Here is a 17,247-nt window from a genome sequence, read left to right as displayed (position 1 = left end):
AACCTAGATAGCATATTCAAAAGCAGAGACATTACTTTGCCAACAAAGGTCCGTCTAGTCAAGGCTATGGTTTTTCCAGTAGTCATGTATGGATGTGAGAGTTGGACTGTGAAGAAAGCTGAGCGCTGAAGAATTGATGCTTTTGAACTGTGGTGTTGGAGAAGACTCTTGAGAGTCCCTTGGACTGCAAGGAGATCCAACCAGTCCATTCTAAAGGAGATCAGCCCCAGGTGTTCTTTGGAAGGAGTGATGCTAAAGCTGAAACTCCAGTACTTTGGCCACCTCATGCGAAGAGTTGACTCATTGGAAAAGACTCTGATGCTGGGAGGGATTGGGGGCAGGAGGAGAAGGGGACGACAAAGGATGAGATGGCTGGATGGCATCACCGACTCGATGGACGTGAGTTTGAGTGAACCCCGGGAGTTGGCAATGGACAGGGAGGCCTGGCGTGCTGCAATTCATGGGGTCGCAAAGAGTCGGACACGACTGAGCGACTGAATTGAACTGAACTGATAACTGATTCACTTTGCTGTATGCCTGAAACTAACACAACACTGTAAATCAACTATACCTGAATATAAAATAAAAGTTTAAAAAAGGGTTCCCTTTCCTCCACATCCTTTGCCAATATTTGTTGTCTTTTTGATAATAACCATTCTGCAAGGTGTAAGGTGGTATCTCACTGTGGTTTTGATTTGCATTTCCCTGATGACTGGAGAAGTTGAGCATTTTTTCACATGTCTGTTGGCCATGTCTTTAGAAAAATGTCTATTCAGATCCTATGCCAATTATTTAATTGGGTTGGCTTTTTGATGTGGAGTTGTAAGTATTCTTTGTATATTTTGGATATTAACCCATTGTTGGATAGATCATTCACAAATCTTTCCCAATTCAGTGGATAGCCTTCCTGTTTTGTTGATAGTTTCATATGCTATGCAGTTTTCAGTTTGATGGAGTCCCATTTGTTTATTTTTGTTTTTGTTTACCTAACATAAGGAGACATATCAAAAAAAAAAAAAAAAAAAACCCAAGACTGATGTCAAAGAACATAGGGCTTAGGTTTCTTTTAGAAGTTTTTATGGTTTCAGGTGTTATGTTTAACTGTTTAATCCATTGCATGTAGCTATCCAGTTTTCCCAACACCATTTATTGAAGAGGCTGTCCTTTTCACCATTGCATATTTTTGCCTCTTTTGGGCTCATTTATGGGCTCTCCATTCAGTTCCATTGACCCATATATCTGTTTATGTGGCAGTACCATTCTGTTTTGATTATTGAAGCTTTGTGTGTAATACAGTTTGAAATTAGGGATTGTGATGCCTCCTGTTTTGTTCTTTTCTTTAAAATTTACAACACTGTGTTAGTGTCAGGTGTACAGCAAAGTGATTCCATTTTATACATATATATATACACATTATATATAGGCTTCCCCGGTAGCCAGGCAGTAGAGAATCTGAACTTGAATATACAAGATATATAATTATAACTATATAATATGTATAACATATATATGTCCTTTTTCAGATTGTTTTCTCATATAGGTTATTACAGAGTATTAAGTTGAGTTCCCTGGGCTACACAGTAGATCCTTATTATCTGCTTTATGCATGCATGCTATGCATGCTAAGTCACTTCAGTCATGTCCAACTCTTTGTGATCCCAAGGACTGTAACCTACCAGGCTCCTCTGTCCATGGAATTTTCCAGGCAAGAATACAGAGTGGGTTGCCATTTCCTCCTCCAGGGGATCTTCTTGACCCAGGGATCAAACCCATGTCTCTTCTATCTCCTGCATTGGCAGGCAGGTTCTTTACCACAAGCGCTGTTTATGTTAATCCCAACCTCCTAATTTATCCCTTCTCCCCAGCCTTTCCCCTTTGGTAACCATAAGTTTGTTTTTGAAGTGTGTAAGTCTGTTTCTGTTTTGTAAATAAGTTCTTTTGAACCACTTTTCAGATTTTCCACACTAAGGAGTATCATACGATATTTGTCTTTCTCTGTCTGACTTACTTCACTTAGTATGAGAATCTTTAGTTCCATCTGTACTGCTGCAAATGGCATTATTTCATTCTTTTTTAATGGCTTGAGTAATATCCTAGTGTGTGTGTGTGTGAGAGAGAGAGAGAGAGTGTATTCCATTATCTTCTTCATACATTACTCTGTTGATAGAAATTTAGGCTGCTTTCATGTCTTGGATACTATATATAGTGTTGCTATAACCACTGGGTTGCATATATCTTTTCAAATTAGTTTTCACCTTTTCCAGATATATGCACAGGAGTGGGATTACTGGATCATATGGTAGTTCTAGTTTTAGTTTTTTTAAGGAAAAACACCATACTGTTATCAATGTTTTTTTGTTTTTAAGACTTTATGGCTATTTGGGTCTTCTGTATTTCCATATAAATTTTAGAGTTGTTTTAGTTCTGTGGAAAACATTGTTGCTCTTTTGATAGGGATTGCATTGAATCTGTAGATTACCTTAGTATGGTTTTTGACAATATTAACTTTTGACATTGATAGTATGGTTTTTGACAATATTAATTAACAATAATTAACAAAATTAACAAGCAATTATACCTTTCTGTTTGTGCCATCTTCACTCTCTTTCATCAAGGTCTTATAATTTCCTGAATATAGGTCCTTTAACACCTTGTTTAGATTTATTCCCAGGTATTTTAATTTTTTTAATTGGAGGATAATAGCTTTACAGTGTTTTACTGGTTTATTTTAATCTTTACATGCTTGTTTGTTGGGAGTTTTCGATTACTGATTCAATTTCATTAAATTGGCCTGTTCATATTTTCTATTTCTTCCTGATTTAGTCTTGGGAGATTATACATCTCTAGGAATTTATCTTTCTTCTAATTTGTCCATTTTATTCATTTTTTAATTTTAAAAATTTTTGTTGTATATTGGAATATAGTTGGTTAACAATGTTGTGTTAGTTTCAGGCATACTAACAATGTTGTGTTAGTTTCAGGCATACAAGCATTCAGCTATACCTATACATGTACCTATTCTTTTTCAAATTCTTTTCCCATTTAGGTTATTTTACAGAGTACTGACCAGAGTTCCCTGATTCTTGTTGGTTATCTATTTTAAGTATAGCAGTATGCACATATCAATCCCAAACTCCCAGTCTCTCTTCCCACCTTCCCCCTGATATAGGTTGTCCATTTTATTGATGCATAATTGTCCATAGTAATCTCTTATGATCTTTTTCATTTATGTGGTGTTGGTTGTAGCTGCTCCTTTTTCATTTCTGATCTTATTGATTTGGGCCCTCTATTTTTCTTGATGAATCTAGCCAAAAATTTACCAATTTTATCACTTCAAAGAACAATGGATAAGAAAGCTATGGTACATATACACAATGGAGTATTACTCAGCCATTAAAAAGAATTCATTTGAATCAGTTCTAATGAGGTGGATGAAACTGGAGCCTATTATACAGAGTGAAGTAAGCCAGAAGGAAAAACACCAAAGAACAAGGTCTTAAGTTCATTGATCTTTCTTATTTTTAGTCTCCATGGCATTTATTTCTGTTCTGATTTTTAACATTTCTTCTACTACGTTTGGGGTTTTTGCTCCTATTTTCTAGTTTCTTTAGGTGTAAGGTTATGTTGTTTCAGATTTTTCTTTTTCCTGAGGCTGGGTTGCATTACTATGCCTCTTAGAACTGCTTTGGTGCATCCCACCGTATATACTCAATTACTGTGTTTCTATTTGCATTTGTTTCTAGGTATTATTTGATTTCTTCTTGAATTCTTCAGTGATCCATTGATTATTTATATATGCTATTATTATTTATTATGCTACAATTTATTATAGTAGCATAACCTTTGACCTCCATGTTTGAGATTTTTTTTGCAGGCTTTTTTTTCCCCCTTGTAGTAAATAACTAGCTTCATATTGTTGTGGTTGGAAAAGATGCTTGATGTGATTTCAATCTTCTTAACGTTACTGTGACTTATCTTGTGGCCCAGCATGTGATCTATCCTGGAGAATGCTCCATGTACACTTGAAAATAATGTGTATTCTGCTACTTTTGGATGTAACTTCTATATATCTACTAAGTCCATTTGGACTAATGTGTCATTTAAGGCCAGTGTATCATTTATATTCTGTCTGGATAATTTGTCAACTGATATAAGTGGGATGTTCAAGTTCCCTAATATTAATATGCTACAGTCAACTTCTCCCTTTAGGTCTCTTAATATCTGCTTTATGTATTTAGTTGCTATGTTAGCTGTATATATGTTTATAATTTTGTATATTCTTGGATGGATCCTTTGTTCATTATGTAATGTCCTTTTTCTCTAGGCCTAGAGCTGGTGTTGAAAGGCTAATGGGTGGGGCTGGAGCCCAGAGGGTCCAGGGCCTGCTGTCCATCCACTAGTAGGTGAAGCCAGGTCCTAGGGCTAGTGCTGGCCCATTTGTGGGTGGAGATAGGTCCCAGTGTGTTGGAGTTGATGTTGGCCTGTAGCTGGATGGGCCTGGGTCCTGGTGTGGCTGGCAGCTCAGTACAGCAGCCAGTGTACTGGTGGGTAGGTCTGTGTATCTGCCCAGCTATCTGTCTGGCTTGGAATGTCCTAAGACTGGTGCTAATTGGCTGGTGGGTGGGGCTGGGTCCAGGCACTAATAAACTAAAGGGAAGGTTCCAAGATGGCACTTATCAGCACCAATATACCCATGACAGGATGAACTCCTCAAAATGGCTACTGCTGGCTTGATGTCTGCACGATGATGTTTCAATTACCTCTTGTCTCTCTGGGAGGCTCTCTAAATTAGCACTTGGCCTGATCCAGCCTCTTTACAAATTATTGTTTCTGTCCTGAGTCTTGGACTGTGTGAGATTTTTTGTGTATATCCTTTAACAGTGGAGCCTTTACTTTTATAAAGGCAGAAGGGACTCCATGACTTCTGATGAAAGATCAGCCTTTATTTGTATTATTTTCCCCTATATGTAAAGCATCATTTCTCTCTGGCTGCTTTCAATAATTTTTCTGTCTTAGGATGGACAAGGGTTTCATTTCCAAACTACACAAACAGATCATACAATTCAGTACTGAAAAACCAAACAACCCAATCAAAAAGTGGGCAGAAGATCTAAATAGACATTTCTCTAAAGAAGACATAAAGATGGCCAAAAGGCACATGAAAAAAAAATGCTCAGCACTGCTAATTATTAGAGAAATGCAAATCAAAACTACAATGATGTATCACCTCACACCAGTCAGAATAGCCATCATTAAAAACTCAATGCATATATATGGAATCTAGAAAAATGATACAGATGAACCTATTTCTAAGGCAGGAATAGAGACAGAGACATAGAGAATGGACCTATGGACATGGGGGGGAAGGGAAGGGTGGGATGAATTGGGAGATTAGGATTTACATATATACACTACTATGTGTAAAACACATACATTGGGGCTTCCCTGGTGGTTCAGATGGTAAAGCGTCTGCCTGTAATGCGGGAGATCCAGGTTCAATCTCTGGGTCGGGAAGATCCCCTGGAGAAGGAAATGGCAACCCACTCCAGTATTCTTACCTGGAGAATTCCGTGGATTGAGGAGCCTGGTAGGCTACAGTCCACGGGGTCGCAAAGAGTCGGACACGACTAAGCAACTTTCACTTTCAGCTTCTTGACTCTGTAGGCTTGTTTTTGCCAAATTTGAGAATATTTAAACTATTATTTCTTTAAGTAATTCTTTTCTCCTTCTGAGACTCTGATTTACACAAATATTAGATCTTTTATTATAATTCCACTGATCACTGTTCATTTTTCAGTCTATTTTCTGTTATTGAGACTAGATAATTTCTGTTTTTCTTTCTCTAGGTTCAAAATTATTTTCTCTGTTGTCTCCAATCTGCAGTTTAACCCATCCTTTGTGTACTTTATTTCAGTTATTGTATCTCTTAATTCTTAATTTCCATTTATTCTTCTTTGTATATTAGATCTCTTTGCTAAGACTTTCCGTCTTTAATTTGCATGAAGAATGTTCAGGGAATTCCCTAGCAGTCCAGTGGTTAGTACTTGATGCTTTCACTGCCAGGGGTCTGGATTCAGTCCCTGGTTGGGGAAATAAGATCCCACAAGCCAAGCAGTGTGGCTAAAAATAAATAAATAGAAAGAAGAAAAACAATGTTCAAAATTGTTTGTCAAAGCATTTCTCTCTCATGGCTGCTCTGAAATCCTTAGCAGGTAATTTAATCAGTTGTGTTACAATGATTTCATTTTCTATTGATAACACAAATCTATTGATTTTCTTTACTCAGTTTGAGATCTCAGTTTAAAATCTTTCTGGTTTTTGGTATAAAGGGGGATTTTCAATTCAAACCTTGATATTTGGGTATCATTTTAAGAGACTCTGGATCTTATTTAAATTTTGTGTTTTAGCAGGTCTTTTCTGTTAACATTCTGGTGGGTGAAGGAGGATGCTGTCTCTTTACTGGCAAGTGGGAGAAGAAGTCCTAGCTTCCCACCTGGCTATGTCTGTCACCTCCACAGTGGGTGTAGGTGGCATACCTTCTTATAGTATGGCAAAGGTAGAATTCCAGGTTTTTCATTTGGCCTTTGTTGGTTGGGGCAAAAGTAGGTTATAGTTTTTCTATAGTGTTTGGCTGGAGTAGAATGGTTATTATCTAAACGCTTTCTGTATTGCTAGGTTGTTCCTTTGGGTACTTTGGCTAGAGAAAACCAAAATACTTGGTTTTCTTGGTCTGTAGCTGTTGGCACTTCTGGGCTGTGAGGTTGTCCTGTACCCAGCATGGGCTATGTAAAACACAGGGAAAACCAAGGGAACTTACTACTGCTTCATTCCTTGGAGCCCAAGGCCCTTAGCCAATCTGTCACCTCTTCACCTTCTAGAGCATCTTGTGCTTTTTAATATAGAATATCCTGAGCTTTTAGTTTTATTTAGCAGGAGGAATAGGTAAAAATACATCTACTCCATCTTCCCATAAGCAGAAATCTAGTTGGTTCTTTTGAATGTATTAATTTGACCATATTACTCTGGAGCTTAAAACATCTCAATGGCTCTAATTACCTACAAGATCGAATTTCAAAACAAAAACCACACTGAGGAGGAGAGACTACATCAGATACATCTCCACATTCCCAAAGTTCAGCACGGATCTTATAAGTAATAGTTACTCTGAATGCTTAACAATTAAAGAATTTGGGCTTAAGTTAATGTATTTCACTTTGGCCACCTCATGCGAAGAGTTGACTCATCGGAAAAGACTCTGATGCTGGGAGGGATTGGGGGCAGGAGGAGAAGGGGACGACAGAGGATGAGATGGCTGGATGGCATCACTGACTTGATGGACGTGAGTCTGGGTGAACTCCGGGAGTTGGTGATGGACAGGGAGGCCTGGTGTGCTGTGATTCATGGGGTCGCAAAGAGTCGACACGACTGAGCGACTGAACTGAACTGAACCAATATGTATTCTGGTGAATTATGCACTTTCTCAAAGACTGTTCCACAGCCAAAAGTATGATGTGCTTGCATAGACATTTTTGTTCTGAGCCAAAGCTTTCAGAGAACTACCAAAGCTAGAACCACATTTACCTTCTACAGGTAGCCGCCGCCGTATGGCTAGGCGTTCCATTTTCCGCTGTGTCTCTGCCAGACTGAAAAGAACCCCGTATACATATTGACGAGCTGACCGGAACAGGATGGCAGCTGGAGGAAGCTCCATGTTACACTCATCTTCAATACATACAGGAATCTTAATCTCACCCTAAAAAGAAAATGGTTCAGGAAAAAGGAGAGAATGAGTTACCTCAAGGTTTGGAATTGAGCTGAGAAGAACAAGTAATGAACTGTAGCCTAGCTATTAAATTTTCTACTTTTATTTAGACAAAATTTCAGACTAAAAAGAAGTTGTAAGAGCCCAGCTGAGTATTAGACAGCTTAAAGCTATTCCATTTTTAAAGTCTCTGCTATGATTAACTACAGCTGACTAAATGGGGAAAATTTATCTTAGACCTTCTGCTGGGGAATGGATTTGTATGGTAAGGCTAGAGGAGGGAAATAGCTCAGGAGAAGTAGAGGGAGAGGTAAAGACCAAGGGTATAATGCCTCTTCTTAGAGTGTGTTCATCCCTAGACCAGACTTTACAAACATGGTACATTGTCTTCTCCAAAATCTCACAATTACCCTTCTCCTCTAGGCCTCATTTCCTGCACAGTCCCATCTTCTGCTGGTCTCACCTCACTAGAGACCCTCGACACATGAAGGGCCCTAGCATACTTGGTCTCTTTTAATCTCCTTTCAGATACAAAGGTCAGACTTTTCTCTGGTAACCTACAGTCCTAGGAAGTTGAAGTACAGTGCAGAGAGCAGGGAGGTAAGTGTCGATGTGTTCTCTTACCTTAGTGAGGACATGGTAGATATATGGGTACATAAGACCCCTTCGATGTCTGTGTTCAGCAACCCGCAAGACTTCTGGAGCTACTGGAGGTAAGGGTGGAATGGTGATGTCCATATGGTTCCTTGTAGACATAGACAGCAGAGATGGGATGTGGGGCTCACCATCACCCAGGCTGGCATTTGAAACTCCAGCATCAATGGGCTCTACCCAAGACCCTCTGTCACTATTTGGATCCTCCCATCCAGGCTGCTGCTGAAGTGTTTCTGTGATGCGACTAAAAGGTTTAAAAAGATAAGTGTGGAAAACAGAAAGGAGGTTAATAAAGATATTTCAACTCAAGATGTCTATTCTGATTACAAGGAATCTTACAAACCCTCTAGAAGCCAGGACACTGGGTTAGCACTGGATCTGATATCATTCCTCTCAGTGGCCATCACTATCCTCCTAGCTTCTTTCTTCAGATATAAACCAAAGCAATCAAAAGTCATGGGCTCCATTCTGAGTCCTTTATACCTTATAAAAGTCATGTTTAAAGTCTGCTTATGTTCTAAGGAAATAACTACAATTAAAACCTCAAAGTGGCTCTGTCTTCCAGGAATAATCTGCTTGGAAGAATAATCTAAGAAAAATGTTATTATACAAAATCCCACTGTTTTGATCCTCAGAACCTTTTTAGCTACACTTTTTTAGTTACCAAGCAATATAACTGCATACTCAACTGTTCTAATATTTCAACTCTATAAAACTTTCAATTTTTTTAATGTTCAATCTACTGTTCTTCACAAACTGAGAGATGAAAGACATGATACATAGCGCACCCCTACCAGGGCGTCCCTAGCCATCTGCTATGCTGTCTTCTACCTCAGTGGCCTGGGTATCTGAAAATTATTACCTGTACAGGGTCCAAGTGATCATGAAGTGACAAAAACATAGAGTTTTCCTACTTCACTTAAGTGCAAAGAGTCATAGAAAAAAAGCCAGGAACATACACTTTCCCACATTCCCTACCTAGGTTAAAAGTACTTCAGAAATCTATTCCCTGGGGTGCCCGTATAGCTACTTACTCAGAGCTGGCTCCTTCTGGCTCATCACCATCAGAGGAAGAGGAGTGGGAAGAGTCTGGTCCCAAAGGAGTTGAGGCTTTGGAAGTCAGGTAATTGGGAAACTGGGATGCAGAGGAATCATAAGAGATAGCCCAATTGGCAAAGGGGCTGTCCTGCAGCATGGAATCCTCAGAAAAAGCATGGGATTCCCCCAAAGCATGGGGGGAGAAGAGAAGAGAGGAGTTGGGTCTCACTGGGAATGGTGGTGGATATTTCATTTTCTGGGGCACGTGGTGAGAAAACTAAAGGATGAAACAGACACAAAAGCTATTTATTTAACATTTTACCAGGCTCCAAGATGGTTCCCCCAAAGGTTGTGACACAGTGGATGAGGCCAGTAGCTGGAATTGTTGGGATACAAAGAACATACTGAGAATAACAAGAAATAATTCTAACAGTGATGTATGGACAGAATCCTTCAAAGGCAGGACAACAGACCAATCTATGTCTCCTAGAGTCATTCTTTCAATATTAGCTAATCTACATTCACAATGACCTAGTGGTTGCTGATTTGAATGTTTTCTTTAGAGTTTGCCAGCCTCAAGTTGAGAACGTGACATAGGTATATACAACCTTGACATTCTGATAATACTGAATCACCCGAACTCCTTAACTCAAGATTATAAAAATTAGGAAACAATCCTAGTCTAATGCTATCAAATGGTCTCAAGCTTCTTAAAAGATACTTACCATCGGCTTCCCAGCAGAGAGAGTGCCCATTTGATTTCGTGGAATGGGAGGATTTCCAAGGCGATTATTTCGAAAACCTGAAGCAAAGAGAAAGCGCTATCTCCTTTAGTCAATCCTAATAATTCTACTCTGTTACATTCTGGTAACCTCATATCATCTGAGAAATTATTATGAATATATGAGTTACAATTTATTGAATAGCTACTACAAGCTACACTAAGAACCTTACATAAAATTATTTCTTCTGATAACAACTCTATTAAGGAGGTATCATGAACCACATTTCATGTAAATGTGACTTGCAAAGATCACACAGTGAGTACATAACAGAGGTAGAATTCAAATTCAGGCCTGACCCCCACAGACGGGGCAATTTTACATATACCAGGCCACAACAGAGATTAGCACCAGAAGAAGCCCAAGCTAAGGAAATGGCATTGGATCCCATCTATAAATTCAAGAAATGAGGGCCCCGTTTCATGTCACCTCTCTTATTACATGGAAATCAAAAGGCAAATGTCTATCAAATAGGAATAACTTCTAGGAGGGTGCAATACAAATAAGTGATTACACTCTGTCCCAGGAGTTCTGAGAGACTCAGTTTCTTCTACATAAAGAGCAGCCCAGGGTCAAATGGAAGCCTTACCTAGAAAGGAGGGCCCCACTGGCAGTGAAGAGAGTTTGGTTGTAACTGAATAGTACTCAACTGCTTTCTTGAATCGTTCTATTTTATCTTCTGTCCTGGACTGGATATAGGAATATCAGATGTTCAGAAGGAGAAATAACATGAGTGTGCCTTTTTCATGCAATTTATAATTTGAGATTCAAAATAGTCACAGAAATAAAATGTTTCAAGAAACCCAAGAGAGCAATTTTTTTTTTATACTGCAGAAAAGATTAGGTTAGGGAGAGAGTATTATAGAACATTAAAGCTCAAATACTTAAAAAAATTGTTTAAAAAGTTTACTTACATTTTGTGCTATTCTAAAATTCTTACATGATCATTAGAAAAAATACATAAAGATAGAAAAAAACTACACGGTACCATCACCCAAAGGTATTTTGATGTGTTTCCTTCCACTGATTTTTAAAATTCATTTTTTTGGGGGTTGAAGTACAGCTAGTCTATTTTAATACATTTCTGTAATAGCTTATGGAAAAACTCGAACAAACTTTTTGACCAACCTAACATTTATTTTTTTCCTATAGTTGATACCATACTCTATGTAAAATTTCATGTCTTGCTTTTATTATAGTACAAGATAATTTTGAATGGCTGAATATCTTATCATTGTAAGTGTATCATAAATTATTTAACTACTTCTCTAATACCCAATGTCTCACTTATTTCTCACATTTGGCTATTATAAGTTACACAACAAAGAACATATATGTACATAAAAGTTTTTCTGGATTTCAAATTATGTCCTTAGGAAAATGTCCCCAGAGTGGAATTACTGGTTCAAAAAGTATGAACATTACAACCAAAACCACTTAAACATACAGAAAATCCATAATGTGAAATCACTATATATCCTCCAGAATGGTTAAAATTTAAGATTATAAATATCTAGCCCTGGCAAGGATATGGACTGACTGGAAGTCCAATACACTGCTTGTAGGAATATACATAGGTAGAGCTGAGAAAACAGTTTGGGAGTTTCTTATTATGCTAAACATATATTTGCCATATGGCACAGCAATCCTACTCTTAAGTATTTATCCAGGAAAAATAAGTACATATGTCTACCAAAAATATAAACAAGAATACTAACAACAGCTTTATTTAATAGCACCAAACTAGAAATAATTCTATCAACAGAAGAATGGATAAATTATGATATATACATATGATAAAAAAACTGTACAGTAATAAAGAACAAAGGACTGATATATGCAACAATATGGACTAATCTCAGACATAATAATGAGTGAAAGGAGAAGCAGACAAAAGAGTACATATGCACAAGTGCACTCATCTCACACACTAGTAAAGTAATGCTCAAAATTCTGCAAGCCAGGCTTCAACAGTATGTGAACCATGAACTTCTAGATGGTCAAGGTGGATTTAGACAAGGCAGAGGAAGCAGAGATCAAATTGCCAACATCTGTTGGATCATCAAAAGAGTTCCAGAAAAATATCAACTTCTGCTTTATTGACTATGCCAAAGCCTTTGATTGTGTGGACCACATCAAACTCTGGAAAATTCTCAAAGAGATAGGAATACCAGACCACCTGACCTGCCTCTTGAGAAATCTGTATGCAGGTCAGGAAGCAACAGTTAGAACTGGACATGGAACAACAGACTGGTTCCAAATAGGGAAAGGAGTACGTCAAGGCTGTATACTGTCACCCTACTTATTTAACTTAAATGCAGAGTACATCATGAGAAACACTGGGCTGGATGAAGCACAAGCTGGAATCAAGATTTCTGGGAGAAATATCAATAACCTCAGATATGCAGATGACAACACACTCATGGCAGAAAGCAAAGAAGAACTAAAGAGTCTCTTGATGAAAGTGAAAGACGAGAGTTAAAAGGTTGGCTTGAAACTCAACATTCAGAAAACTAAGATCATGGCATCTGGTCCCATCACTTCATGGCAAATAGATGGGGAAACAATGGAAACAGTGATAGACTTTATTTTCTTGGGCTCCAAAATCACTGCAGATGGTGACTACAGCCATGACATTAAAGGACGCTTGCTCTTTGGAAGAAAGTTATGACCAACCTAGACAGCATATTATAAAGCAGAGACATTACTTTGCCAACAAAATTCCGTCTAGTCAAAGCTATGGTTTTTCCAGTGGTCATGTATGGATGTGAGAGTTGGACTATAAGAAAGCTGAGCACCGAAGAATCGATGCTTTTGAACTGTGGTGTTGGAGCAGACTCTTGAGAGTCCCTTGGACTGCAAGGAGATCCAACCAGTCCATCCTAAAGGAGATTAGCCCTGAGTGTTCATTGGAAGAACTGATATTGAAGATGAAACTCCAATACTTTGGCCACCTGATGTAAAGAGCTGACTCACTGGAAAAGACCCTGATGCTGGGAAAGACTGAAGGCAGGAGAAGGGGATGACGGAGGATGAAATGGTTGGATGGCATCACCGACTCAATGGACATGAGTTTGAGTAAACTCTGCGAGTTGGCAATGGACAGGGAGGCCTGGCGTGCTGTAGTCCATGGGATTGCAAAGAGTCAGAAATGACTGAGCGACTGAATTGACTGAACTGAAAGTCCAAGTAGAAGTGAAACTTGGGCTTCCCAGGTGGCACTAGTGGTAAAGAACCTGCCTGCCAATGCAGGAAACATAAGAGACCTGGGTTCCATCCCTGGGTTGGGAAGATCTCCTGGAGGAGGGCATGGCAACCCACTTCAGTATTCTTGCCTGGAGAATCTAATGGACAGAGGAGCCTGGCAGGCTACAGTCCACAGGGTCACACAGAGTCAGACACTACTGAAGCGACTTAGCACACATGCACAGAAGTGAAACTTACTTATGGCAATAGAAAATACCACTTATCTCTGTGGGATTGGGGATGATTGAGAAGGGGGTTTTCCGATGTAATTTTAAAATCCTCTTGAATATAATTTATGACCTTTATAATATTTCATCAAATAGAATGTAAGATATTAAAGTCATTTCTAATTATAAATAATGTTCTAATAAGCATATTTTTACATGTTTCTTAGGTTATTTCATAGGAGATATTTTTAGAAGTGGAATTACTAGGTCAAAGGATATAGTTATTTTCATAGACTCTTGACACATGATATAAACCTCTTTCAGATGCAGATGTCTCAAGTTATACTCTCATCATCAATGCATGTGTGCTAAGTAACAGAGAAGCCTGGTGGGCTACAGTCCATGGGGTTGCAAAGAGTTGGAGATGACTAACCGACTAAACCACCAGGCACACAAATACAGATATTAAGATGTCTAGGTCATCTAGCCTCATTTTAGACACACAAGCCATACACAGAACCTTCCTTAATATCTCTACCTCTGTACCCTCATCCCTTCCACAAAGTGACCAATGTAACCAGTTTGGTATGTGTCCTGTCATAACTTTTGCTGTTTATACACACACACACATATGTAAATAAATACAGCTTTGTTTTTTTTTTTTCACATAAGTGGAATTGTATATTGTTTTTCAAATTGCCTTTTGCACTTAACAGTATGTCTTATAAATTATTATGTGTCAGTGAGTATACATCTATGACCCAATACCCTGAAATACTGAATCACACGTACTTCCCTCACTGTCCCACTCTGCTCTGTTTCCCGAAAGCTAAACATTTACTTTTCCTTCAAGGGGCACCAATTCTATGAAATCTTTCATTCTATGAAAACTTTATTGTTTTTTCCTTTGTTGTACTTATTTATTTGCTTCAACCTTCCCCATTAACCTCAAGTTCTATGAGGACAAAGAATGGTTTATTCATACTGACATTCTGCTAACATGGGACTTATCTATAGAAGTTTACTCAATATTTTACACATGATCATATTTAATTAAGCCCTACCATTTTCTTTTTGTTTTACATATTTATTTTTTAATTAATTAACTTTTTCAGCTGCACTGGTCTTCATTGCTGCACGGACATTCCCTAGTTGTGGAGTGCAAGTTTCTCATTGTGGTGACTAATCTTGTTGCAGAGCACAGGCTCTAGAGTGCGAGGGCTTCAGTAGTTGTGGCACATGGGCTTAGTTGCCCTGTGGTATGTGGAATCTTGCTGAACCAGGGATTGAACCCATGTCCCCTGTGTTAGCAGGTGGATTCTTAATCACTGGACCACCATGGAAGCCCCTAACCTCTTCATTAATAGATCCACAGAGGCCACAAGTAGCAGAGTAGAAATTCATAATTTGATGCTGTTACCTAGCAGATTTTGTATGTTTTTTTAAAACAGTTCTGATAATTCTATAACTGTTAAAAATATTTGTGAAAATTATATAGCAACAATGAAGAATGGTTTAAGACATAATGTTCAGTGGAAAAAGCAAGTTAAAGATGACTACACTGAGCTGACTACCACATTAGACATATAAAGAGGACTAGGAAATATTGTAAAACATTTAGGATGGAATTAGAAGCAAAGTCACTATTAAACAATTTTATTTTGTTTAGTCAAAGGGGGATTCTTGTTATTAAGTTACAAAGGCAAGCAAAAGCTATAACATTAAAAATATTCAACACTCAATTGAGCATGTACAAAAATTTTCCTCCATTTACAAACAATGGAATATTGTTGTTGCTGTTGAGTCTCTAAGTCATGTCTGAGTCTGCAATCCCATGGACTGCAGCATGCCAGGTTCCTCGGTCCTCTACTATCTCCAGGAGTTTGCTCAAATTCATGTCCATTGAGTTGCTGATGCTATCTAACCATCTCATCCTCTGCCACCTCTGTCTCATTTTGCCTTCAATCTTTCCCAGCATCAGGGTCTTTTCCAATGAGTTGTCTCTTTGCATCAGGTTTCAGTAACACTCCTTCCAATGAATAATCAGGGTTGATTTCCTTTCGGATTGACAGGTTTGATCTCCTTGCAGTCCAAAGGACTCTCAAGAGTATTCTCCAACACCACAATTCAAAAGCATCAATTCTTCGGTACTCAGCTTTATTTGTGGTCCAACTCTCAAATCCGTATATGACTACTGGAAACATAGCTTTGACTATAGAGACCTTTGTCTACAAAGTGATGTCTCTGGTTTTTAATTTGCTGTCTAGGTTGGTCATAGCTTTCCTTCCAAGGAGCAAGTGTCTTTTAATTTCATGGCTGCAATCACTGTCCATAGTGATTTTGGAGCCCAAGGAAATAAAATCTGTCACTGCTTCCACTTTTCCCCCTTACATTTGCCATGAAGTGATGGGACCAGATACCATGATCTTAGTTCTTTAATGCTGAGTTTCAAGCCAGTTTTTTCACTCTCCTCTTTCACCCTCATCAAGAGGTTCTTCAGTTCCTCTTCACTTTCTGCTACTGGAGTGGTATCATCTGCATATCTGAGGTTATTGATATTTCTCCCAGCAATCTTGGTTCCAGCTTATAATTCATCCAGCCCACATTTTGCATGATGCTTTGCATATAATTAAATAAGCAGAGTGACAATATATAGCCTTGTTGTACTCCTTTCCCAATTTTGAACCAGTCAGTTGTTGCATGTCTGTTTCTAACTGTTGCTTCTTGCTTTCTTAGTCGCTCAGTCAGGTCCAACTGTTTGCAACCGTTTGAACTGACTGTAGCCCACCAGGCTCCTCTGTCCATGAGATTTTTCAGGCAAGAATATTGGAGTGGGTTGCATTTCCTCCTCCAGGGGATCTTCCGAACCCAGGGACTGAACCCATGTCTCTTGCATCTCCTGCATTGCAGGCGGATTCTTTACTGGCTGAGCCACCAGGGAAGTCCCAAGTACACTGGAAATGGGTGCCATTTCCTCCTCCAGGGGATCTTCCCTACCCAGAGATCAAACCCGTGTCTCTTACCTGCATACAAATTTCTCAGGAGACAGGTAAGGTCGTCTGGTACTTTCATCTCTTTAAGAATTTTCCAGTTTGTTGTGATCTACATAGTCAAGGCTTTAGCATAGTCAGTGAAGCGGACTATGCTAGATTTTTTTTTTTCTGGAGCTTCTTTGCTCTCTCCACGATCCAATTAATGTTGGCAATTTGATCTCTGGCTCCTCTCCCTCTTTGAAACCCAGCTTATACATGTGGAAGTTATTGGTTCCTGTACTGTTGAAGCCTGCTGCTGCTGCTGCTAAGTCGCTTCAGTTGTGTCCAACTCTGTGTGACCCTATAGACAGAAGCCCACCAGGCTCCCCCTTCCCTGGGATTCTCCAGGCAAGAACACTGGAATGGGTTGCCATTTCCTTCTCTAATGTAGGAAAGTGAAAAGTGAAAGTGAAGTCACTCAATCGTGCCCGACTCCTTGCAACCCTGTGGACTGCAGCCTACCAGGCTCCTCTGTCCATGGGATTTTCCCAGGCTAGCTTGAAGGATTTTAAGTATTACCTTGCTAGCATGTGAAATGAGCATGACTGTATGGTAGTTTGAACACT

The 17,247-nt window shown here is 38.9% G+C and overlaps 1 protein-coding gene across 1 annotated transcript in view; it reads right to left on the bottom strand.

Moving 5' to 3' along the window:
* FAM120C (family with sequence similarity 120C) overlaps positions 1 to 17,247 on the bottom strand; it is a 122,599-nt gene that overhangs the window by 42,981 nt on the left and 62,371 nt on the right. The window contains exons 5-9 of the mRNA XM_027534683.1: positions 10,826 to 10,925; positions 10,180 to 10,256; positions 9,451 to 9,731; positions 8,387 to 8,660; positions 7,582 to 7,753 (exon numbers count right to left, since the gene is read on the bottom strand). Of these exons, the coding sequence (XP_027390484.1) occupies positions 7,582 to 7,753; positions 8,387 to 8,660; positions 9,451 to 9,731; positions 10,180 to 10,256; positions 10,826 to 10,925 (904 nt within the window). The remainder of the gene's footprint in view (positions 1 to 7,581; positions 7,754 to 8,386; positions 8,661 to 9,450; positions 9,732 to 10,179; positions 10,257 to 10,825; positions 10,926 to 17,247) is intronic.

This window comes from Bos indicus x Bos taurus, chromosome X (assembly GCF_003369695.1).
Source record: "Bos indicus x Bos taurus breed Angus x Brahman F1 hybrid chromosome X, Bos_hybrid_MaternalHap_v2.0, whole genome shotgun sequence".
Lineage (NCBI taxonomy): Eukaryota > Metazoa > Chordata > Mammalia > Artiodactyla > Bovidae > Bos > Bos indicus x Bos taurus.
Note: the sequence above shows the minus strand (reverse complement) of the source record. Positions and strands in the feature narration are given on the sequence as shown.